Source organism: Pseudophryne corroboree, chromosome 3, assembly GCF_028390025.1.
Source record: "Pseudophryne corroboree isolate aPseCor3 chromosome 3, aPseCor3.hap2, whole genome shotgun sequence".
NCBI classification, from domain to species: domain Eukaryota; kingdom Metazoa; phylum Chordata; class Amphibia; order Anura; family Myobatrachidae; genus Pseudophryne; species Pseudophryne corroboree.
This window is the reverse complement of record NC_086446.1, coordinates 372,896,256-372,922,953: the sequence shown is the minus strand read 5'-3', so window position 1 is coordinate 372,922,953 and position 26,698 is coordinate 372,896,256. Positions and strand designations below refer to the sequence as shown.

Below are 26,698 nucleotides of genomic sequence, written 5' to 3'. Positions count from 1 at the left end.
TTAATAGATTTGAAGTTAGTTAGGGTGTCAGCTTTGGACAGAGAAGGAACACTGATCACATTGACTGTTTTGGACCATATCACATGCTTTATTCAGCAATCAAAATAATTAAAAACATCTCAAATTATTATACAATTACAAACAGGTACAGATCCTTTGGTTTCAGTTAAAACCCCATGGCATCGCTGTCTAGGTTTGGGTTGGACAAAGATGGAGAACAGCGACAGGAAGGAGAAGAAGAGAAAAGAAGATTTAGGAGGAGGAATGGAAAAGAGGACCAAGCAAAACAAGAATGTGGAAATTACACCAACACAGACAGGACCTTATGACCTTGTGTTCACGGGAAAGGGGTTTAAATGAAGTGGTAAGAGTGGAACAGGATAGCACCTTAAATTCCTCAAGTTGCAGGGTATTTGGGGGAATAAATATGGACAATAGATCCTTCTATTGCTTAGCACCAAAAACTGAAGCTACTGTGGAGAAGACCATCAAAGAAGCAGTGAGACCATAGCACCAATGGAGTGGGACATGACATTGAGGTAGTCTCAGAATATAAAAGCATTAATACTCTACACTGCTCACCCTTCTAACACTGGAAGAACCTTCAACGTAATGATCTGTGGGGCTTTCAGTATGACAAGGATGAAGCTCAGCATTGAGGAGAAACTTCAAGAATGATGAAGCAAGAAGCAGAAGGAGACACTCACACCCAGAGGAAAAAACTACTTTTTCATGATTCCAAAACACTCTCCACACACCTTCAATTTAATTTTTTTCATATTTATTTTTTTTGCCACCTGAACAAATGAAAATAAAAAAAAACATTTTTTCTTTTTTAAAAGGTGCATTACATGAAATGATTTGGTTTACTCCTCTTCTACTCTGGTAACTTTAGGATCATTGATCCTACATTCTCCTCATCTCATATCCAGGGACAGTCATAGGAAGGACATTCCAATTTTTTCCGAAGTGGAGAGGACTTCTTCTGGGTTGTAGAAAGGCCAATTCATGTAAGCAGGGAGCACAGATATTGGGAGAGGTGTAAAATCTCCATCCCGTGAACACAAATTCACACGGGTTTGGTCTGTCCTTTGAGAGATGTTTTTCAAAGCATGACTATCTGTTTGTTTTTTCGTGTAATGCTTTCGGAAACAAGAACAGTTTTAGAGATGAGAGGAACAACAATTTCAAGTCCGCACAAGATATTCTCCTGTCCTGGTATTTGTGTTTTGTTTTTACACGAAGCAGACTGGTCCGATGTCAATTCCGAATTCCTGGTCTGCAGCTCCAATATCCATGGGTGCAACATCGGTAATGGGCAGGCGTGATGTCTTTGATGTCTTGTATTCAATGACTGTCTTGCCCCATTGTCCTGTGTGTTGCTGTGAAAGGAACAAAGCTCATTAGGACACAGTTTGACTGTAACATATAAAAATCAAGAAAAAATAAGGCAGCTGTCAAATGTAGTAGGTTTTAATGGCAGCAATACTATATGTAAAAAAGTAACTTAAGCTATAAAAAAATCCTGCTCCTAAAATTGAAAGATTGCTACCCTTTCTTTTTCATAGATATCAAAATAAGTAAGTGGTTTAGAAACTATTTGTATTATTTCGTACTGTAAGACATGAGAAGGTCAACATCTTTGTTATAGCAGCACAATAACTAGATTTTATTCAACCTAATATTTTAAAATGGATACATTTCTTCTTTCCTTTTTTTTTTTTATCAAGACTCATTTAACAATTCAGTTATAGATTCTGAAGTTTGGTGCTTTTAGAAACCAAGCAGCAAATCAATGTCCACTTACCGTGCAACCATCCTCTGTGACACTGAATGTAAAACGGCTGTTGCCCTCGGCCCTGATTTCAATATCATTGGAGCCTTGCAGGAGCAGGGCCTTCTTCAGATTGCCAGTTTGTTGGTCCATGTATGCAACGCTGTTCTTACAGTGGTAGGTGATGTTCTGAGAAGCTTCGGTGGCCATGAGGCGGAGGAAAGTAAGTTGGATGGCAACATCAGCTGGGTCGGATCCCTCACTGCCATATTCAAACTGTGATGAAGAAAATAAAATTACTTTACAATTTATCACATTTAGGATGACTGTCATATTTATGGAACTGATTTAATTTTATAATAATATAAGTGGCACTTGGTGATGTTCTACCAGATACTGTTAAACAAACTAGTGGAAAAGGTGAATTTTTGTATGGATTGGTCAACCATATTATTTATATCATCATCCTTACCTGGAATCCATCGCTCATTGTCTCTCCGAACCAGACATGCTTCTTCTCACGTGGGTTCTTGCTAGTATACCAGTTCTTCTGTGGAATGCTTGATTGTGTAGGATTTACACAGGTCTCCCCAGTTTCCATGTTACAATAGACCTTGATGGCATCAAGAGTGCATCCCTGGTTGGGGTCAATCCAGTACTCACCTGGGAAAAAAGAAGAGGAAGACAATAAGGAAATGCAGCAAAAGAAACAAAACTGCTTTTTGAAAGTTCTTTGTAAAAGAGATGCATTTTGTTTTAGAATAGAAGAATAAAAAAATTGTATCAATATACAGCATTCATAAGTCTTCAGCTGATAGTATTACCGCTCTTCCAGTCAGAGTGGCACATCTTCAGGTCACGGCAGGTGCGGGCTGGGTTCTTTTTGGTACCCTCGGGACTGCGGATGTTCTCAATCTGTTTGCTCAAGCTCTTTAGAGTAGTGTCTACTTCTAGATCACGATCACGCATCACATTGGCATCATCAGCACGGTATAATCTTTCAGATTTCTCCTGAGGAGGTTGGGGCATGAAGCTGAAGTCAAATCCACCACTTGGGGGGCCAGGAGGACCTGGGGGACCGGGAGGTCCAGGGGGACCCTAAAAAGTGTTAGACAATAAGTCAGAAAACATTGTATTGAAAGTGAAAACAAAAATGAAAATCTAGTGGCCACTTTAAAAAACAAATACAAAATAAAAGCCACAGTATGCTCTGGAAATTTTTTTAGACTTGCTATTAAATGATAAGCCAATGAGCCAAGAATATATCTATATACTCACAGCAGGACCAACATCACCAGTACGACCACGTGGACCAGGGGGACCAATTGGACCAGGCAGACCATTAGCACCATCTTTGCCAGCATTGCCAGAAGATCCAGGGGGACCCTATGGTGGGAAAGCCTCAGAGTTATTCATATAAATTTGAGACCATGTTTGGAGACCATAACATGTTTCATTTTAGAAGCAGAAGTTCTACATGTTGCTGAAAAGTTATAGAAAATTGTACTTACTCTTGGACCAGCGGGACCAGAAGCACCAGATGGACCTTGTTCTCCAGAATGACCCTGAAATATATATGGGTTATTGCTTTTTGTAACTGGAGAGTCAAGAAAAAGAAAAGTTCAGGTGAGGAGATTTTATATATATATATATATATATATATATATATATATATATTCTGGTTTCTAAGGGAGCGGTTGGGCTTGTGCAGGATAACTTCTAGAGAGAGCAAAAGTCATTAAGCTTCCTAAATATGGCTGAAAAGTTAGGATTATTATAAAGAATATTGCATATAAAGATAAACAGTATCAATGGAAAGTGTAAATATATTAACATCAAATTTGAGGAAAAATAAGAAGGGCAATAGTGGTAGCATTATGGCCTATGGTACTTACAGGGGGGCCAGGTGGTCCGGGAAGACCATTGAATCCTCTGTGTCCCTTCATGCCTCTCTCTCCTTGTTCTCCAGCCTCACCCTTGTCACCACGTGCGCCTTGAGCACCCTATTAAAAAAAATAGATGATAAAAATATTTAAAAACAGAACATTGAAATGAAATTGGTATAAAAAAATGAAAAATATTATGATTACTTACAGCGGGGCCACGAACACCAGCAGGACCAGCGGGGCCAGCAGGGCCAGCAGGACCCTAGCAATACAGATAGAAACACTTTACAGATATATCTAACCAATCTGTGTCTTGTTCACAAACTGCAGTCATCAATAATTAGTGAAGTCAGAAAAAGTATTTATGTCTTCACAATGTTATGTTATGTTCTATGTTACTTGTAAATGCAACTTCAATTGAATTAAAGGCGTATTGAACACTGGAAATATTCTATATGATATTAGAGAATGAAGAAGATGGGAATCAGAAAATTATAAAGACGCCGAGTAAACTGTCTTGATTAGTAGGCCAACTCCAGATTTAATAGTGAGGAAGTTACCTAAGCAACAATGGCCAGATGGGCTTTGGAAAATGAAAAAGATGCACAGCAATCTATCTTGATTAGTAGGCCAACTCTAGATTTAGCAGTGAGTATCAATAGGCAATGAGTCAACTGCAGTTTAATTTTAAACTATAGTACAGTAATAGCTAAATATTTGTGAAAAATAAGTAAAACAGGAGCAACTTTCGTCTTCTAAAAAAGCCTAAATATAGGCCTCCTGGCACTCATATAGGCAAATATTTGCAAGTCTGCACCGAGCTTTGCCCATGTAAGAACCCCTATTGCTACCCAAATTCCACTTCTTCAATTGTAGGAACTGATGTGCACAAATCGCATATTACTCTTCATAACTATTTGAGCATTTGTTTTTCTGTGCATACAGTTACACAAAGAAGTTTAACAGAAGATACATTATACAAATGAGAGTAATTTGGGTGTTTAGTAATGCAGTCCTTAGAATCTGAGCATATACAGTAGCTTGGTGAACCACTTATAAAGGTGACACAGCTAGGCCTTTGCATAAGTAATGGTAGTTATATCTAAGAATTAGAAAACCCAGTGAAAGATTAGGAAATCTCATTGCCCAAAATGTGGACTAAAGGCATGATAACATTTTCATAGACCAGTAACTGCTATACTTACAGTCTCACCACGATCGCCATTCTTTCCAGCAGGACCAGCTGGGCCAGGAGCGCCAGGGGCACCAGGAGCACCAGGAGGACCAGCAGGTCCGGACTCACCACGATCACCCTAAATTAATGAGGATTACATAGTTAGGTTTAGGTTCCATCTATAGCACCCACAAGTAGGATTTTATCAAACAAAAAATACGGTTGTAGCAACTAACCTTGGGTCCAGCAGCACCATCACGACCAGGAGAACCTTCAGATCCAGGAGAACCCTAAACACATAACACAAGATACATGAGAGTTCCATCATATCTGTTTTAGAGAAGGTCATAAGTAATTTATCCACTTCTTTCTGATTCTATCAACTATTTATACAGAATAACACAAACACACACACTACAACTGTTCACAGAACTTTAACATGATATGTACTTCAGAAGATGTTCAACACTGATTCTTCTTATTCTTATTACAGGTTGAGAATCCCATATCCAAATATTCCGAAATACGGAATATTCCGAAATACGGACTTTTTTGAGTAAGAGTGAGATAGTGAAACCTTTGTTTTTTGATGGCTCAATGTACACAAAGTTTGTTTAATACACAAAGTTATTAAAAATATTGTATTAAATGACCTTCAGGCTGTGTGTATAAGGTGTATATGAAACATAAATGAATTGTGTGAATGTAGACACATTTTGTTTAATGCACAAAGTTATAAAAAATATTGGCTAAAATTACCTTCAGGCTGTGTGTATAAGGTGTATATGTAACATAACTGCATTCTGTGCTTAGATTTAGGTCCCATCACCATGATATCTCATTATGGTATGCAATTATTCCAAAATACGGAAAAATCCCATATCCAAAATACCTCTGGTCCAAAGCATTTTGGATAAGGGAGACCCAACCTGTATATCTACTAAGCAGTTGTGAAATTCTTACATCCTTTTGTAGTCCTAAGCAACTGTCCAGAGGTATTCTATTTATGTTACATTAACATTATTTTATTTCTAAACCTATCCATTATTCTTATCATAGATTAGGAGGAACCAATACAAATGTCTTTTCTTTTTCTTTTGTGGCTGATATACAAAATAAGAAACAGGTGTAAATTTTGGTGGCAATAATGGCACCCATCTATTCTGAATTTGGGTTTAAATAAGTGTCATTATTTTCCATTACATTCTTGTGTAGAGGCATATACTCAATTAAAATTATAATACAGAGGATGACATGGGAACCTGAAATCCCCAGATATTGTATTGATTCTAACAATGCTGATAGTAATTTCTTTAAATTACTGATCTATTTAGGAACACTTACCTCACGACCAGATTCACCGGGAGGTCCAGCTAAGCCAGGTGGGCCAGCAGGGCCAGGGGGACCACGTTCACCACTGGGGCCAGATGGACCTTGTTTGCCGGGTTCACCCTAAAAAGTTACAAGTCAGAATAATTTATAAGCCATGATAATAATAATAATAATAATAATAATAATAATAATAATAATAATACTATAACACTGCCATCCCTAAATAACAAGATAGTAAAGCAATGTTACTATGTATATGTGTCAATAATGATGTGTATAAGTATGATATTTATCACAATTGAGCATATTTAGCATAGTGAATAGGTTACAAGTATACTGGTATCCTTATGTCTGTTTGATTAGGATGACAATCTAATTTAAAGATGTCTCCAATTTTATAATATAACACATTTCCTAGGGTCACAGTGAAATTAAGTATATTATAATATCTATATTGATATACACTGAAGCCTACTGGCTTTTTGAAATGTTCAACTGTCCATGTATTAATTTGAAGTCAGTACTCACACTAGGTCCAGGAAGACCTGGGAAGCCTCTTTCTCCTCTTTGTCCGGGAAGACCAACGGTACCACGAGTACCAGCAATACCTTGAGGTCCGGGAGTACCAGGTGCACCCTACAGAAGAGTTAAAGTCATTTTATGGGTCCAAATGCTAATAAACACACTATAAAAAACTTTCATATTTCTTCAGACTTTTTTTATTTATTAATTATATAGGCCACACAGTATCTTAGGATATAAATCAACAGGCTGTGCAAAATGGTTACACCAAACTGATTGCTGCATATAGAGCTATAAAAACATTGCAAAATCAGTAAGCTTTGGGACAAGAGGTAAATCAAGAATTTAGGATTCTATAAAGACACTTAAGGTTTTTGTTATAGCAAAATGAGGGAGAATATGTAGATTTAAGGAAGAACTTACATTAGGGCCATCACTACCAGGAGATCCTTTCTCGCCAGGAGGTCCGGGAGGACCAGCAGTTCCAGGTTCACCAGCACGTCCAGCTGGGCCAGTCTCACCACGAGGTCCTTTTTGTCCTTCTTTTCCAGATGGTCCAGAAGGTCCAGGTGGTCCAGCATTGCCCTAAAGATTAATAAGATTGCAAAATAAAGTCTAAAATGTGGCATAAACTATTCTTTATACTATGTACTACAAATCTTGGTTGGAACATTAGTATTGGATGTAAATTAAGTATAAAAACAATGGAACCTACACTCTGATATGAAGTTATTAAAAGCAAGTTAGTGAGTGAATTGAGAGGTACTTACAGATGGGCCAGGGGGTCCAACTCGTCCAGCAGCACCAGGGAAACCAGTAGCACCCTGTTGATAGGAGAAACAGGTCAGGGCACATGTTCAATATGATCAACCATGATGAAACAACTGGAACAGAACTACTGTAAATTCTTGTAAGACTTCAGTGATGTATATATATACATGGCACTGAAAATATAAGGAGCCAGTACAGAAGGGCCATGTTATGATAATCTATCTAGCAGGCAGCCAAATATCTGGTATTTTTAGTGCACTCTTTAGAAGTTTGAGCACAAGATTTATTAAGTTTTAATGGAGTCTTCTTGGTAAGTAATATGTGTCGCTGTTTCTAAACCTAGAAAGCATTGTTGTCAAAGATTCATGGTAAGTAGCACAAAAACTTACACTTCATTTGCTATCCAGGCATTTAAGTACAGATGAAGGAGTCTTTAGTAAAACAAATATGATTTGTATTGTGGTGAATTGTGAAGCATTGTAAAAAGTGCTCAAAAGTCTACCTCATCAGTATGCTAGTGAATTTAGTGGACTACTCATACTTACAGGGGGACCAGCGGGGCCACGAGAACCTTTGGGACCAGGAGCACCAATTGCACCCTAAAAAAGAAAGTGTTACATTGGTATTGTTGTACTTGATTGTCCATGAATGAATATATTTTGAAGAGTCTTCAAAGATACTTACAGCAGGGCCGGCAGAACCAGTGGGACCAGCAGGGCCAGGGGGACCAGCATCTCCTTTAAGACCAGCATCTCCTTGTTCTCCCTTGGCACCAGGTTGACCATCAGTACCCTACATGGAGAGAAGAGAGAGGTTAGTAAGAGTACTGTCTAGCTTAGAAAATAATCCTTTAAGGACTGATTCTGAGTTGGATGCTGCAGCGTCCGTGAGTGCATCATTGGCTGGTCTTGCGCATGCAACTTCTGCTATTATCGCTACATGCCCTTCCCTGGTATACAGCCATGCATCTGAATGTTCAAGGACTAAGATGCCCACTTTGAGCATCTTTAGATGATGAATTCCAGCTTGGAGAATCTTTAGATGCAACTATAGGTTGAACCTTGAAAACTTTCTAGGTGCAGATCCTCCATCAGAGTATGGCCTCCATTATGATTCATTAAGTGTCTGATTTCGCAACCAGTTATGTGACAAGCCTGTAACACTTCTGTAACATGCCCATAAGGTGGACCATAATTGTGGCCACCTCCCTGTCACTGCCTAGAAATGCCCAATATAGTTCCAATCCACTTTGGATACCATGCATCACAATTATTACTGGGCCTCTCTGCATACACACCCAGGCACGCATGTGCTATGCAACTTTTTTGTGACTTATACGCAATTGGTAACCACTGACCAATCGCGCAAATATCGGCATTGCGCGCAACTCAGAATCAGCCCCACAGTGTGTTTTGCAAGAATGAACTGCCCAAATGTGTATGTCTCTATGTATGTCAAGAGATGTATGAAAGTATAAACATAAGACATGTTAACCTAATCATTTGGTTTTCTTTTACTAACAGTATTAAGTGTTGATTATATAATGGTTAAGTAATAAGAAAGCATGAAGAAAAATGACTTCACTGCTTAAGCTTCAACTTATTTAAATTGTTTGTGTTCTATTATCTGGTTGTCAACACAAGTCTCAACTTATAATTATGTCTAGCTAAGTCAACTTGATCAAGAAACTGTGTTATTAGACCCTAAGCAACAATGTCTACAAAATACTCTTTTCTATTACTTACTGATGGTGAATGGATGCACCTGCCAGTATGGAAGGGATCTCAGTTAATTGTGCAGTACACACAATTACAGCCCACATTTTTAATTTGTGGGAAAATAATTCTTACTTGCAAAGAAAGAGAAAAAAGGAAGAAGCGTACCAAATAATGTATGTGGACATAGCAAATTTGGGCTTGATTTCTTTTATCGAAGTTGTTTGTTGGATACTAGTTGTGATTATCTAATCACCATAAGTGTCTATTGTAGATAATCAATTTACTGAGATAATTGAACTACTGTAGTAGACCTTTAGACATTTTTCATTCCTGGACAATGTGGTCCTTAGTTTTGCAGTAAATATAGCTAAGAATAATTAAACTTACTGCAATAATATTTTTTTTTAGCTGCAACCAGTGTTAGAGTATTTATTAGACCTGTATGGTGTTCATGTTTGGTGGACTGTGTCAGCAAAATTCAAATTTAGGAAGAGTACTCACAGGGGGACCAGCAAATCCAGCGGGACCAGAAGGACCAGGCTCACCACGTTCACCCTATAGGAGAAATATGGAGTTTTTTGTAATAAACCATCATATGTTAGATCCAGAAAAGGATGTTGAATTAATGTAAAAGAGGTACTTACGGGAGCACCACGGGCGCCACTGGGGCCATTAGGACCAGCAGGACCAGCTTCACCCTGTAGAGAAAAACAATTTATTTTATAGCAGATCAGTGTTGGACTGGAGTCAGGGGCGGATTGGGAACAAACAGCGGCCCTGGAAAAATTTGTAATAGTGGCCCCACGTGGGCAGCACCAGAGGTGTAAGGTCTAGCCATAGGCCATGGCAGCAGCACCCTCCCCCCAAGACTTTCCAGATAGTGGGCATGTCCAGCATCAAGGGGGAAGTTAAAAAGAAATAAAATTACATATTATGAGCACATTATATGATACACCTTCAGAATTTAGGAAACGATATAATTCTTTAGAAAGATATATTTTCTTGCTTATTACACCAACCGTATCCCAATCACTATTCACTCAATCTTATATGTCAGCCAAGCAGGCAGACAGAGCATACACTAGATCATCTGCAATCACAGGCTAAGTGGCAAAGTCATTTTCATATATGCAAATTATTTTGCATCTTATTCATTATGTCTATAAAAAGGACCACATGTTCTCAAACTAAACAGGCCCCACGGGTGCGTCGGCCCACTGGGGATCCTCCCTGTGAACCCTATGGCCAATCCGCCTCTGACTGGAGTAATCAAGTCCTTCAAATAAATCCAATTACCTTCTATAGATTGATAATAATATATATTTTTAGTATACATATTCTGCTTAGCAATGGAAATATTTTAGCGATTGTATGATAGTAGAAGGCCATATAAAAACTTTTTGAATATAGTGGATACTCCTATTGAGGCATTGACCAGTCTATTATATTATATTTTGAAATAATACAATCCCTCAAAACTGTACATTGGAATTAAATATTGGTATCTAGAGTGTCCTTTTAGGAACTCATACTCTTTTAGAGTTTAGATAGTGGTGTTGAAATTTGTAAGTGTGTATAGTTGTGATAATTCACATACCTTGTCACCAGGAGCACCAGATGGACCAGGAGGACCAATAGGACCAGTTAAACCTCTAGCGCCATCTTTGCCAGGAGCACCATCGCTTCCCTTAGGACCTTGGTCACCCTGGATGGAAGAAGAGTTTAGTGTAAGTTTCAGAAGTGGACTATAAGTATATAATCTAACAGAGGTAAAAAAAGATGTTCTTGATGCACAAAGGGTGAGTGCAAATGGCAAGTGAGGGAGATATAATTCCATAAAATTCAGATGTATTATTTGATACTTAAAGATTAGTTTATAATTGAAGATCAGGTAAGGTCATAGGGTCATGGTGATGAATTAGTACTTACTCTGTCACCCTTAGAACCAGGCAGACCAGCAGCACCACGTTCACCGGGCATTCCCTGAAGACCAGAGGGTCCTTGGCCACCAGGGCTACCTGGAGCACCAGCTTCACCCTGTTATCACAGGAAAATAACATGATATAGAAATTTTAACAAAGTACACCACAATCTGTCACTACAAAAAACTACATCTTTCAGGCTAAATAGTTGATTGTATTTAGAATAATGCTTTACCACACAATATTTCTGACATGCTTCCATTTAATTACCCTACATATCTTTTATAGTAGACACCAAACTTTCTGAAATATAAGGTACATTAGATCCTCAATTTTTCTGATAACTCACCTTAGCACCATCGTTACCAGGAGAGCCATTAGAACCACGGGGTCCCTGAGCACCAGGAGGACCTTGAGCACCACGTTCGCCAGGGAAACCTCTTTCACCCTAGATAAAATATAAAAAATATTGATTACCAATTACCATGGTATATTGAAAATCATATTTTTCTAAGAGAGCAGAAGTATGCAAGGAAAGAGAAAGGCTTGAAAATGGCTAAGTATTGGTCTTTGTCACTATTATTTATTAACAGTTATTTATATAGCGCACAGATATTCTGCAGTGCTTTACAGAGAATATTTATTAAGTCACATCAGTCCTTGCCTCCATGGGAACTTACAATCTAGATTCCCTATCACATCTAAACAAATACATATACACTGGGCTCAATCTTTTGGACAGAATCCATTTAACCTATCAGTATGTTTTTGGATTGTCGGAGGAAAAGCATGCACACTTGGGGAGAACATACAAACTACACACAAGTAGGGCCTTCTGGGAATCAAACCCAAGACCTCAGCATTGTGAGGCAGCAGGCTAATTCACTTCAGCATCCCTGCTATTATTTGTATAAAGGCAAGTTCTAAACTCATATATTCATCATTATCGCATGTGTAGAGGTTTGTGTTAAGCATAATAATAGCTCCCTCACAGAAGTAGATGGATGAAATGAAGGCCTGAAAAATTCTATTTATTTACCTTTATTCAAAGATATAACCCTAGATTGCTAGACTAATATAATGTGTATAGTCTAGGTAAAGAGATGAATGTTTGAAGAACAGTATAAGTAAAGGTGTATGAACTTTCAAGTGTACAGCAACTGTAGCACTTCATAAAAGAAGACATGATACTCACTCTTGGACCAGCTGGACCAGAAGGACCAACATCACCAGGGGGACCCTATGAAAAAGGAGACCAATGTTAAAAACATAATCAACATAAAAAGGGCTTAAGTATCGTAAGTCTAACTATTAAAAATATTGTATATTGGTAAGAGTAGTAAATGTGATAGGCAAGACAATAAGTATTTTCAATATATGCATAAAACAGTATACATTGGCTGTGGGAAGCTGCCATGTTTGTTACAAAATCATATAGCCTCTATTATGTAAAGCAATGGTAACATGGCACCCAGCAGCTACTAGGAAGTGCCAAAATATATCTCTCCATCCCACAAACAATTCTAAAATATTTTTTATAAGATGGTTTAGTTTAACTTTAAGGTGCAAAGTGCTCTTTCACACAGTGTAACTGGGAAATAATTTCAATATTGATTGCAAAATACACATCTGCAAAGTAAGAAGGCAGATTTTATTTCCTCACCTGTTCACCGGGTTTGCCACTCTCACCGGAAGCACCTGGAGATCCGGGAAGACCCTGTCAAATGAAAGATAATGTTACATAGATATATTGTATCTAGTGGAATAGTACTATATGTGAGTCTACCTGGGATACTAAGATGCTAATAATTTGCTAATATTTTCTGCTGAGCATGTGCATACAGGTCATGCATGACACACTCCATGTGTGCATAAGATAATGTCATATCCTTTAAAAAAGATCATGACAAAATAATATTTTAAATATTATAGAATAACATGTAGCACAGTGAACAGGTAATGTGATGATGTGCAGCATAGAGGTTTATCATAGGGATATTGTCAAGTACAAACATTTAAATGGAAAAGACTGGAAATGGCACCATGCATCATGTACAAGTACTTACTTGGAATCCAGGAGATCCACCGGGACCTTGTTCACCTCTCTCACCAGCGGGACCCTGCAGAACAAAGGAAGGATGAATTATATTTGCTGGGAAATCAATAATCAATGTGTAATCAATGGTGTAAATAAGAAATATTTATACTTACAGCAGGACCAGGGGGACCATGAGCACCAGCTTCACCATCTTTGCCAGGGGCACCCTATAGAAAATGAGAGATCATTTATACTACTGAAGACAGCAAAAACAACAACAGGCATAGAAAGGAAGTACTCCATAACTGAGGCTACCACGCTGTATTTCACAGTGAACGTCTCAACTGTAAACTACCGTTCACGTGCTACCTCTATATTACTGAAGATTGTGTAATGAATAAGACCTCTTTAAGGTGTAGCATTGTTTAAGTAATGAATGTAAATTTAGGCAACCAACTTAAAGGTCAGTTTGCCCTAAGACTTCTGTGGTTTATGTGGGAGGCGGTGTGTTAACAATGATTTCTTCAAAGTAATAAAACTGCCTTTATTTTGGAATAAACGCTTCCCATCTATAGTCTTTACTCCTCTTAACAAGTCTCTTCCCATTGGCCACAAAAAATGGACAGTGATTATCCACAGGGCCTTATACCTATGTGTTGAAAGAACCACCCTATATGACAACCAAGAGGGCCCAGTTAAGGACAAAATTAATACTCACAATAGCACCAGGGGGACCAGCAACTCCTCTTTCGCCAGGCTTTCCAGGCTCACCCTAAGGAAACACAAAGAGATGTCACAACAAATAAGAAACCAATAGGACAGTTGGTTAACAATATGTTACAGTTTGTAACATATATGGCTGGTTATAGCCTTACAGCCAGTAAATACTTACAGCTGCTCCTTTAGGACCAGGGAAACCCATTACACCAGATTGGCCTCTAGTACCAGGTGGGCCAGGAGGTCCACTGCGGCCATCTTGACCAGGAGCACCCTGTATTAAAACAATTATATAGGTTAGAAAAATATGTCAAATTTAAGAAAAACAAGTTCATGGAAGATGAGGAAGACAACTTACAGCAGGGCCAGTTTTGCCATCAGGACCAGGGCTACCAGGGCTACCAGTCAGACCCTAGAAAGGTGGAAAGAAAAACATGGTCATACTGTTCTCTATAAGAGGCCTATAAAGTACAACTAGCTACTATCATATAAACATTACTATATTCTTGAACATGTACTTCTGTTAGGTAAGCTAATAAACAAAATAAATATGGTACATTTAAGTAGAATACATATTTTAGACAGTCTATATAGCCTGCTAATTACATTTCAGTTATTTGGCAGCAGGCTACCAATACCTCTGTGTTAGCTATTTAGTGCCTTATTGAAGTCTAAGGTGAACTCTCACCTTAGCACCGGGAAGACCAGGCTCACCAGGGCGACCAGATTCACCAGGAGATCCTTTGGGACCAGCAGCGCCAACGGGACCACGTTCACCAGGGGGACCCTGTTTACAGCAAGAAACATAAATACTTTGAGTGAAGCTTTAGAACAGACACACAAACTTGTCACTAAAATACAGGTATAAAATGTCATGTCTACAAAGAGCATCAACACTTCTTCATCATGGTATAAAATAAGGGATAATGTCACTTTTAATTCTAATATTTAATATCAAGTCATTTGACATGAATATTGAACATCTTACAGTTACATTGTATCATCAAAGAATGCTCCAAATAATTCATCCATTGCTGCTAGGTCTTACCTTGGGGCCAGATGCACCATCAGCACCAGGGAAACCACGGCTTCCAGGGGCACCCTGTCAAGAGAACAGACATGGTCAACCAAATCTAATATTGAGTAGTACATACAAAAAAGAATGAGAAAATATTCAGATTAAACAGAAAGAAAAGCAATATAGAAATGATGGGATGTTGAAAACTTTAGGAGTTATTAATGAAAGAAACTAAGAATCCATGTTAGACTATGTTATGAGTATGTAATGTCTATGACACCTGCTAGGTGAGCTAGTTCAAAACCAGACCCACCAATAATCCAAATCTATCATATGCCTATTACTTCTGATTTGTTCATCAACTACTCAGGGGCCTATGTATCAAACAGTTTATAACCAATAAAAAAGACCAGAATCTGTGCTTTCCACATGTTTTCAATCTATGCTAAGGATTTTTGAAATGTAATATCAATATATTGTAGGAGATCTTATATTCTTCTCTCGCAGTACTAAAGTAATGAGCCCTCTTGATAAGAATGTATTATCAAAAAAATCATGTTATCATTTTAATTAATATGTTATGTTAAGAGCATTGATAGCTAGTTAATTAATGGACAAGTAAATACTTTATATATGTGGTACAATCAGATAATCATCTGTACAGGCTGTGCTTGAAACTATAGTTAGTAACCAGTAGGGGTATATAGCTGGTGTATGTAGAAACCTGGACTGCCCTAGAGTGATGTATGATAGAGTGCTAATTCATGTTTGTTTGTTTTTCTCAATTAAAGACCAGAAGGTATGTTGGACAACTTTAGTCCAACCAATAATTATTTCAAGTATTTTATTTAGCACAGTGGTGTATTTTATGGGATTAAAAATAAAGTGCACACAAAGTGTTTTCCCTTTGCTTTATAAAGTACATCTGTTTTGTGTGCAAAACAAAATCCATGGAAATGAGGGTAATGAATTCACTAGTACGTGATTACATCACTAGAGCACATGCTTCAGTGTGATATCACTTGTATTTCATTAACTGATAGGCCAGATCTGCCCAAAGAATGGCTGATTCCTCTATAGACCATTTGTTACCTGCATTCCTCAAACTTACCATTAGGATAGGTCTTAAGTATATTAACATGGGCAGATATACAAATAATTCAGTCATTTTAAACAAAAACAATGGTCAGGAGTGATATATTATAAATTTGGGTAAACTACAGTAATATGCAAAATTAGTTTTGGTTTTCTGTAATGTGAATTGCATTAGCCTGTTTTAATGGTTAGGGTAATTATCAAAAACCTGGAGGTGATTTCTGAAACCTGGTGCATTGGTATTTGGAAAAAGATGTTATAGCCTATCATGTATTATTTTTTTTCTAGTAGTATTTACAAAATGATAGCAAACTTCTGATTGGCTGCAATGGGCTACAGTCAATTTTCCTCATAGTTACTGATGCACCAGCTTTTAGAAATTACTCCAAATTTGATTTGATTTTTACATTTCTTTACTTTTCCACTGTTTTAAAGAGAACAAAATAGTTCTCTGTGATACCAAACCTTGTGGTATAATACCATAAGGGACCCTAGTTTTTTCCCCCCGATATTTTATAAAATTTTACTTTCAAAAGATAGATGATGCCAGAGACTAAGTAAAACATATATTTCCAAAAGATATTTGTAAATAGGTCTTTAAAAGTGGGTTTTCTCTGTTCAGCCCTCATTATGATGTAGACTTGACAAATATTCTTTAGCATAGTGATTGAAATGAACCTAATTGTACTAATCATAACATATAGTTTATGTAGTAGTCCCTCGATATGGCAGCAGAAAAGTTGTGAATAACCTGTGAAAATATGGTTGGTGTCCACATTACATGTATGTGTTTTTCCTATGGTTCTCTCTTTACAGGGCCAACATAAAGACCTTGGCACTGTGAGGATGGTTAGGTTGGCATAAAAACGTTTTATGGCTACTTACACGTTCACCAGCAGGTCCGGCAAGTCCAGCAGGTCCAGGCTCACCACGAGATCCTCTCTTTCCTTCTTCACCAGGGGGACCTGGGGGTCCTTGAACACCACCTGGGCCCTAAAAGGCAATAGGAAGTTGAGCAGCGAGACCTGACATGATTAAATTAATTCAATCAAAAAGTAAAATTGCAGAAGGTACTTACGGGTTCTCCTTTAGCACCAGGTTCACCCTTGTTTCCTTGAGCACCAGGTTCACCCTAGAGAAGACACAATGTAAAATTAAATTTCATTGTAATAAGCAACTGATCCAGGTACCAAAGCCTGCAAAACCCATTAGTGGAGTTTCATACATTAGCATCAGAGTCCCTTAATCATATCAAATTACAAACTGCTCTAAGAAAAGGCAATCATTGTTTAGTTACATATTATCGTTGGGCATGCATTAGTACTAGTAAACATTTATGAATGTCATGCTAATGTATAGTTTGGTAATTCAAAGCATGTCTAAAGGCCTAATAATGTCCATATATTTTAAGCATCATACTTACATTGTTTCCTTTGGGACCAGGAGTACCACCAGGGCCTTGATTTCCAGGAGCGCCACGGGCACCAGGGAATCCGGGAGCACCAGCAATGCCAGGAGCACCCTACAGAATGCAAGCAATTACACCGATTGTATATTAGTCAAATCAAGAAGATATATTTGAGAGATTTAGGTAGAAAACAAAGGATGAGGACATCTAGTGTGAGATATAGAGATAATAGAATGGAAAGTGTAATCTGTTGGGATGCACATAGCAATAAGTCAACAGGAAAAAATTTAAAAGTGCATGTGCTAGGGTAGCAGTTAGTTTTATGGGTACTTACAGTGGCACCCTTGGCACCAGCTTGACCATCAGTACCAGGATTTCCCTGAAATACAGAAAAACATACGAGTCAGAGATTTTATCCAGAGTTTGATAAGATAAAATAACTAATAAAACATGAGTAACAGGATACTTACAGCAGGGCCAGAAGCGCCAGCTTGTCCGGGAGCACCAGGTTCACCACGAGCACCCTGGGGACCATCGGGACCACGAGATCCTTGGGGACCAGCATCACCCTGTGTGTTGAAATAGATTGGTCACTGAAGTCATCTAGTCCATAGTACCTATCTTCTAATTTCTGAAGCTACTTTATACTGGCTCAGATTGCCATGTACAACAAACAATTCCCAAAAAAGGATAAGAGTGATATTGCAAGATATGGGCTTTGCTCACTACTATGCTTCAGCTCAATTAGAAAGCTACTAAGTAGTCAGTTTATAGAATAAGCCTTAAAATATTTTAGCTGTCATTCTTCCTTATGTCAATGTGCAGTGGTTTGAACACAGAATCTAACATCTTCTAAAGTCTTACCTTGGGGCCAACACCGCCGGGAAATCCGGGTGGTCCGCTGGGACCGGTAGAACCCTAAAAGATAAGAAAAAGTAATGTAAAATAAGCTCTTGCACCAATAACAGGCATTTATTTCCACAACAAGAACACCAATGTAGAACAGGACAAATACTACTACTACTACTACTACTACTACTACTAATACTGCTGCTACTACTACTACTACTACTACTACTACTAATAATAATAATAATAAATTATAAGGACTAGTTCTGAAACTGATTTACTGTAGGAGGACAAGTGCTTACACAGAAATATAATTCCCCTATCTCAATGACCCCATTTGATAAGTTATTGAGACTACTTACAGGAGGACCAGCAGCACCAGGAGAACCATCGTTACCACGAGCACCCTATTAAAAAGAAGAAAAAATATTCTCGTTTTAATCTTATATACGTCACCTAGTAGGGCTCAGATGGTTGGAGATAAATGTTCCAATATACTTACAGCAGGGCCAGGGGGACCAGGGCGACCTCTCTCACCAGAAAGACCGCGAGGACCCTGAAGAAGCAGAATATATAGGATTAAAAACTCTCCAACAATAATATATGTGCTGAATGCTAACACTGCCTTTAAAACTTTGGTTGACTATAGCAATACTTTTCCATTTGGCATATGATATTAAATAGTGATGCTTCATTTTAAGGAAGACTAGAAGGCTATTTTCACAATACATTTATTGAATTTTGCAGTTAGGTGTTATCTTGCATTAACATGGCAGAGAAACCTACACCTAAATGCATGACCTTAGCTTCTATAAAATATGATTGTGTAATGTAATGCTACAAGATTACTATGGTTTGCTTTGCTCCATATAGTCTTGGACAACTGAGGAGCCAAGCTAGTGAGATTGATTGTGGCTTCAGGCCTAGTGGACCACTATTGGCTCATGTGCCATCACAGATACATACTATGGATTTAGAAATATAAAAAGACTGAGCAGTGTATGTGTTTTATTCACCATGATTGCTTGGCTTTCTACAGTCTTTTGTTTATTCTTTTTGCTCTAATATTAAATCAGTATAAGTGGTAGACATCAACTCCTCTCTCTCTCTCTGTTCTGTGGCACTCTTTTCGATAGGATAATAATACGGCTGTCAATTAATTTCCCCACACAGCTGTACAGTGAAATATTTCCCCACTGACTCCTGGTATATGCACCTACCATACACAACAGCACTAAGCTCACTATTTATTTGACATGCTTGCAGGTGCGCAGCAAAATGGAATCCTAGCCATGTCAATGTAAAATAAAAAAATGTGACCTACCACTTGTCCAGGGGCACCGTTCTCACCAGGGTTGCCAGGCTCACCCTGAAAGAGATTGAGGATGACAAATTGAGATCAAAGTCCAAGGTTTCGGTCAGGGAGAAATTGTCCATGATCGTTCTGATCACAAAACCTACCTTGGGACCAGCAGGGCCAGTATCACCCTTAGCTCCATCAAGACCAGAGAAACCCTATGTAGAAGAAGAGGCAAGAGGTATTGCATGAGATCTTGTACTAATGTTATTGGATCACTCGGAGGATAACCTTGTCATTTAGAACTCACTCTATGTCCCTTCATTCCTGGGAGACCAGCAGTTCCGGGGAGACCACGGGCACCCTGAAATTAAACAGTGAGACCATTAGAAGATGTACATGGACCACTAACAGCAACAAAAGACACCACAAAGCCCTATATGATTTAAAGACGTTCCAGTAACAAGTAATGCTTAATTAAATCAAGTAAACCAATTACAATCTATAGGTGTAATCATTAACCATTCTACTACAGCTATCAATAGTTTCAAGTGCTTTGATTCCATCTCAGCTGGATCCCACCATTCAAACAAAATGTACAAGTACAGGCCTAGTGACACTAAAGACATCCCTTGAGTTGTCATTTTCTGATGCTTTTATATTGTAGATGATAAGACATCTCTTTGTATGGCACTATGGACACCTTGTGGCGCCTTATACATTAAATATAATAATAATAAAGGAACTTTTTTTTTCAATATTACACATTTCTTACCTGTGGGCCTGGGGGTCCACGTTCACCAGGGCGGCCAGGTTTTCCAGCTTCACCCTTTTAGGAAAAGAAGACCACATGTTATAAACAAAAGGTGCAGAGACAGCCCTATTGATAAGGTAATCATTCAGCACTGAGTAGATGGAGAATTCATTAGGTGGTGCAATTCCAAAAATCAACTATGGTACAACATAAATTATATTTTTAGTATATCACTACAACAGTGATGTCGTAGACAAGGTATGTTTGGAATGCAATGTAGTTATACAAAATACAATTGTGTATGACAGTGGGAGGCAATTTGTGACTCTCCAGCTACAGTGGAACTGCAAGTTCTAGCATGCCAAGCAGATGAAGACCAAGAGATTACTCATTACTTTACTAGGCAATTACATACATACAGTTTCCACTTCATAGGGGATAGATTAGACAATGTATAGCTTATACTGTTGTATCCCCCACCCACAGTTTTTGTATTGGTAAGACAAGACTCAAGGAAACTTACACAAGGAAATGTTACAGAGAAAATAAGAGCTATTCATTACTTGGAAAATACAGTACCATATATTATAAAATAATAGTATTATAAAATAAGAGCTATTAATTACTTGGGGAATACAGTACCAGTACCTTTGTATAAGAGTATAAAAGTTAGGCTGTATTTAAGTTTGGTGCCCATGGATAACAAAGCATTCTTTCTGATTTGGCCTGGTAACTAATAGTGACATTTTGGTAATGTGTCTGTTTTCTGTGAGCAAAATACTTACATCATCGCCATTCTTTCCTGGAGGTCCTGAGGGGCCACGGGGTCCCATAGCACCCTGCAAAAAAACCATACAGTCATCAATTATTAAATCTGAAGACTAGTTAAATGTTTCTAGTAATACTGTAGTAACATTGACAACAAATGCTCTTCTAACAATCTTCTGCTAAATGTGGGAAAGGCATGAGAGTTTAAAGAGTTCAAAAGAAGGATACAGTATATGTTGCTTTACAATAGATACCTATACTGTATGTATGTTATCTTATATTTCTTCTGCATTTACAGCCTGTGTTTTCTATCAAATACATTTATAGATGCAAAACATTAAAATTAAGTATGCTTCTTGGCATATATGACTGAGTTCTTGACTGTAATCGGTTTATGAGGCCCAATCAAGGGCATAGCTACCATAGGTACAGGTAGTGCAGCTGCTATGGGGCCCAGAGCAGAGAGGGACCCACCTTCCCTGCCATAGTTACATGTGTTATATATATATTTTACCATTGGGTGATAAATAGGTGCCCTTTAAAAATGTTGCTTTGGGTCATACAATATATCTAATTAAGCCCCTGGATCTGCTCATTGCACTGTAGTATAAAATGAACTGTAATGAGGCACAATATGAAGTGCAGGCACTATAGTGTGGCATAATATGAACTATGGGCGCTGTAATGTGTTATAATATAAACCGGGGGTCACTGTATTTCATAATGTGAATTGGGAGTACTGTGCTGCATAATGTGTGCTGGTAGCCCTAAAATGTAACATGCTATGAATTAGGGCATTACTATGGGGCATAACATTAACATTAGTCACTACTGTGGTTCAGAAAATTAACTAGGGCACTATTATGGGGCATACAATTAACTGCTGTGGAGAAATGTCTCTTTAAAAGCAATGGGAAAGTTGGCCCTTCAAAATGTGCTATGGGGCCCACAAAGTTCTGGCTAAGCCCCTGGGCCCAGTGAAAATAATGTGAGAGACTCAGTCTAGAAGTCAGGTTTGCTGGTCTAAGATCTTCATGTCTCACAGAAAGGGACATAGCAGTGTGGTTGTAGTGAGCCAAAAGACAAGCAGGAAAATGGTACAGGAAATAAGGAACAATATGTTGAACAAGTCAGAGAGCCTTTGCTTCTAATATCATATTTGTACTATGCTTTTTCCTTTAATAATGGAGCTGATACACTGACCTACAGTGTGCTGAGGCAGTAAGATGTAGGCCAAGCAAAGCAAGGATGCCTGGTAACACTATCTCAGTCCTAGTGATGACTTGCAATCAAAAATTACCGTTTTTAAAACATCAAATAACACTTACAGCAGAGCCAGGTTCACCGGGTTCACCAGGGGGTCCTTGGAAGCCTTGAGGTCCCTGAGGAAGGGATAAAGGAGTAAGATCAGTCCAGTTCTATAATATATTGCTCAGTGCAGAAGCACAGGGAACATGGTGGCCACCAACACTGTATAATCCCAAGAGATACTTACGGGTGAGCCAGATGGGCCAGGGGGACCACGGGGACCCATTGGACCCTAAAATCAGAGAAAGAAAAGTCAGGTTGAGAATAAACCTCCCAAACCACCTAAACTCTATTGAAGAGCCGGTACTCTCTCCTCAATAATGGCCAGTATTATAGAAGACATTTAGACATACTGTAGTTATAGTACTTACACATTTCATTAGAGCTTTAAGTACTTCTCTATAAGTACAGTGAGTTTCTCACTTAACACTATTTTTTCCAATATTATCATATGTATGCATTATGCCAACTGAAGGGTTTTCAAAGACTACAACTACTTACCATTGGGCCAGGCATGGAAACACCAGCAGACTTCTCATCATAACCGTAAGACATTTGAGGAGCAAAGTTCTGCAGGATAGAAAGAGGACACCCCAATTAGAGATGAACAGTGGACCATAATCCTGGAGGAGAAAAATACAGTGAACAGGTGGCGCACTTACTCCGCCAAGGCCAGGTGGGCCTGGGGGTCCAGGTGGGCCAGGGATGCCATCTCTGCCAGGTGGGCCAGGTAGTCCCTACACATAAACAAAACCCAACATTTGCATAATTATTCACAGGTCATTGCAATATCACCAAGAAGGACTATGTATACAAGAGGCTATGACATAAATACTACAAGTTGTTAACCCATACATTCCAAAATGCTTAAAACACAAGTCTGGACAGACTAAATAGGTGATACACATTCTCAGCATTTGATCTACACTAGGGCAAAGTTAAATGTCATTCTACACAGAAAAAAACCTGTCTACAGGCTGAAGACTAGTAATCAGTAGTAGAAGGTCATTTATATAATTATATTAATCTGACAAAATTATGCATGTGATGGCATTGCTACAAAACACACAGCAAGGTTCATGTGTTGTTGGCCTAATGTCTGGCACTTACCCTATCTCCCTTTGGACCGGTATCACCCCTGGGGCCCTGGAAGAAGAAATATATCAGAGATAAGATTGAGATAAAGTTATGTAAAAAATAAAGGGGCAGATGTACTAAGCATTGGAGAGTGATTAAAAAAAGGAGAGAAACTACCAACCAATCAGCTCCTGCCATTTTTCAAACACAGCCTGCAACATGACAAATAGGAGCTGTTTGGCTGGTACTTTACCTCTCCCCACTTTATCACTCTCTAAGTCCCTTTTAAATAACAGGTATAAGATATATGCATCTTTCAGAGAGCAGAATGAGATAAAGTTATGGTAAAGACTAAATAATGGGCATAACATATATACATCATTTTTATAAAATATCTGCTCATAGTGATGACTTACCTCAACAACTGGGCCATCTTGACTTTCACCTGTTGAATAGACAAAATAGTCAAAATTCAAGGAGCATCTTTAATAGATACAAGCAACACAACACTCTGAACATGACTTGTAGAGAAATGGCTGCTTGGTGGAAATACCTCATTTTGATATAAATTAATGAAAGTCTCTTAAATAATAATTACAAATGGTTAGCTGCTCTATTTACCATTAACATCATCCCCAGGGCAAACTGGGCAGCATTCTCCTTCTGGGATTGATGGGTCGGGGCAGTTTGCATCTTCACACATTATTTCATCGCAGAGTACATTTCCGTTGTCGCATACACAGATCTGACAAGCTTCTGGTTTCCATACGTCCCTGTCATTATACCTTTTGCCTTCATGGGTGCATTGGGAAAAGTCATATGCTGGAGATAAAACAAAAATAAAAAATAAAAATGAGTAGATCATTAAAAAGCTTAATCCTTAATATTTATATTCATTACATGCAGTATAAGCAATCAATCAATCAATATCCATTAATCTAATTTTGATTTAATAAAACAGATGTACAAAACAGCTGTGATATAAAATTAGACATTGCCAGAGCAGAATGACACCTGTTTAAAAACGATATCCTGCTCCATAAAAGATTGTTCACCTTATAAATAACCTGTCTAGAATACAACAAGGGGTTAAACTGCAAGAGACAGCTGTGTTTTTTAAACTTTTTCAGCAACATCTGGTTTAAAAGAAAGAAAAAAAAAAAAAAGAGGAAAAAAAGGAGATCATCTGGTTCCCATCAGCCAGGCTCGGTGACAGGGGGTGGAAACTGCCAAAAATACTGAGGGTGGGAGGAGGAAGGAGAACAAAATATTTTGGAAGAGTCCAGTGTTTTCCAGCCTATGGTCTCTTCCAAACCAATGTGCATCATTAGGGCTGTTGCTCCAAGAGGGACAAAAGAGGGGAAAATAATATGTTGGGCTGTAGAAGGAGGAGGAAGAAGGGGAATTTGAGAAGGTGCAAATGTTCTGGGTGGGAGTAGAGGCTGGTAGTGTGAGCTTGTGCTTGAGAAGGAAGAACCTGGGGCCTCTGCAGTTAGAGATGTTCAGGATGAGACATGTTCAGGTACCAGTGGAATGTTAAGAGGACAAAGAGGATTGTCTTAAAAGAACATAAATGACAGGTATATAGTCACTGCCGCAAGCTACAATGCATTACCTGAGAAGTAAAAAAAAACCCAAACATTTTTCCACAAGTTCTGTCTAAATATATAAATATAATGCTTTTAGCAACTGAAGGTTTAAACATTTCCAAAATAGCTTTAAATTATTTAGAAATATGATATAATTATTTGTATATACCATGCAGGTGTTAAACAAATGTTGCAAAAAGAAATAAAAAAGGCTTTGAGCACCACACCCGTTGTTCTTGGTTGCAATACCAAATGTTGCCACAAGATGGCCATGATTTATTATTGGTATTAGAATACATCATAAAAATTGGTGAAAAACAAAGCTTTGCTTATTATAATTTCAAATCTTAAAGTTAGATCTGGTCATTTAGTTAATAACCATATTTTTTTTTAAATGAATGTTATAATTCCTATGATTTAGAAATGCAACCACAACAATTGGTTTTGTATCACTCTTGCAACTTCACTTGCTGCCACCAGGAGGCAGTAGTATAATATCATTGTGTACCATTATGGTAAGTTAGCATCCCGATGCTGAAGTTCTGAAGTTATGTCTAGACTTTTTTTTATACTGGAATCTGTTAACATTCCCCGATGAATCATTTCGTAGCATGTTTTATTATCCAGTTCACCCCCACCTGATGAGTTTAACAGATTGTAATGAAAGCCACATGCAAGTTTGCATTGCAGCCCTCTTTTTAAAAGCACTCACACAATGCAATCATGAGATAATATGTTTTCAATAAAAACACTGCATGAAATCATACAGGAAAGGGGGATTAGATTAATCCCACCCCCAACTCTTTTTGGCCCGTTCTTCGCATCTCTTTCGCAGACCACAAGCTTGCACATTTAACCCATATTAAATAAAATACAAACTATACTATAAAGTTTTCATTCCATTTTTTATATGCATGAAAATGTAAATCAGCTAAGTTCCCAAACCCCCTAACACTGACATCAAATATTCCCTACTATATATTATTCCAAAGAACACCATAACGCAATAGTATTTCCCAAAATTATATATCTGAAGTCAGTTCTAATGCAAACTTAGGTAGCCTGTCACTTTTCATCACCTGTGGAACTACAAGTCCCAGCATACACTTCAAAGCCTACTAGGACTTAATGATCCAACTTTGCTCTAATATCAGAAAAAAAGATGAAGACAATTGAAGGGAGGTAGAAAACAATTAGGCGGTTGGAGATGCATGCATGTAAGCTGCAGGTAGCCACTTGGTGCAACTAGCATGGGTTACTGACCAATACATGATAAGACCTGGCTGACAATAGAAAAATAATAGAAGTACTCACAGTCTTCTTCTCCTTGACATTTTGCTGCTAGGATCGTTGCTGCTATTACCAGCAGTAATCTTGTATCCACAAAGCTGAACATGTCTAGATATTAGACATGTAGACTCTCTGTGGTCCTGTCAAGAATTCTTAGGTCCTAGTCATACAGGGGTAGATTTAGTGGTATAGTTCCAGTGCAGACCCCAGCAGAAACTTCCTACTGTGTCCCTGCTGGAAAGGGTCCCCTTTTATATCTATCCACTACTTAGAGAGGTGGGGTCCAAGGATTCTGCTCTCTCTATCCTTTTTTTTTTTTTTTTTTTAAGGTTGGAACACTGGTCCAGCCCTTTAACCAATACCAAATCTCATACACAGACTCATAAGGAAA

At 38.2% G+C, this 26,698-nt stretch overlaps 1 protein-coding gene across 1 annotated transcript; it reads right to left on the bottom strand.

The window, feature by feature from the left end:
- Window positions 1-65: 65 nt before the first annotated feature.
- COL1A1 (collagen type I alpha 1 chain) lies at window positions 66-26,551 on the bottom strand. Its single transcript, XM_063959900.1, has 51 exons — window positions 26,332-26,551; window positions 24,050-24,250; window positions 23,845-23,873; window positions 23,462-23,497; window positions 23,014-23,088; window positions 22,853-22,921; window positions 22,539-22,583; window positions 22,372-22,425; window positions 21,061-21,114; window positions 20,297-20,350; window positions 19,832-19,885; window positions 19,686-19,739; window positions 19,549-19,593; window positions 18,727-18,780; window positions 18,587-18,631; window positions 18,240-18,293; window positions 17,846-17,944; window positions 17,710-17,754; window positions 17,391-17,489; window positions 17,046-17,099; window positions 16,853-16,960; window positions 14,903-14,956; window positions 14,543-14,641; window positions 14,213-14,266; window positions 14,030-14,128; window positions 13,856-13,909; window positions 13,311-13,364; window positions 13,166-13,219; window positions 12,763-12,816; window positions 12,295-12,339; window positions 11,449-11,547; window positions 11,107-11,214; window positions 10,775-10,882; window positions 9,822-9,875; window positions 9,679-9,732; window positions 8,144-8,251; window positions 8,005-8,058; window positions 7,459-7,512; window positions 7,112-7,273; window positions 6,695-6,802; window positions 6,179-6,286; window positions 5,071-5,124; window positions 4,866-4,973; window positions 3,869-3,922; window positions 3,670-3,777; window positions 3,286-3,339; window positions 3,053-3,160; window positions 2,599-2,872; window positions 2,247-2,437; window positions 1,808-2,050; window positions 66-1,382 (listed from the first exon to the last, which is right to left on the bottom strand). Exons 1-51 carry the CDS (start codon window positions 26,411-26,413, stop codon window positions 1,236-1,238), a joined length of 4,335 nt encoding a protein of 1,444 aa, XP_063815970.1. The 5' UTR covers window positions 26,414-26,551; the 3' UTR covers window positions 66-1,235.
- Window positions 26,552-26,698: the final 147 nt, after the last annotated feature.

Excerpts from the sequence above, each read along its gene's own strand:
- COL1A1 (XM_063959900.1), bottom strand. The coding sequence starts at position 26,413 with ATGTTCAGCTTTGTGGATACAAGATTACTGCTGGTAATAGCAGCAACG. Across the intron at positions 23,874-24,049 it reads CCCTGGGGATGATGTTAATG|GTGAAAGTCAAGATGGCCCA; the intron begins GTAAATAGAGCA and ends TCTATTCAACAG. Across the intron at positions 6,287-6,694 it reads CAGGTCTTCCTGGACCTAGT|GGTGAACCCGGCAAACAAGG; the intron begins GTGAGTACTGAC and ends GTAACTTTTTAG.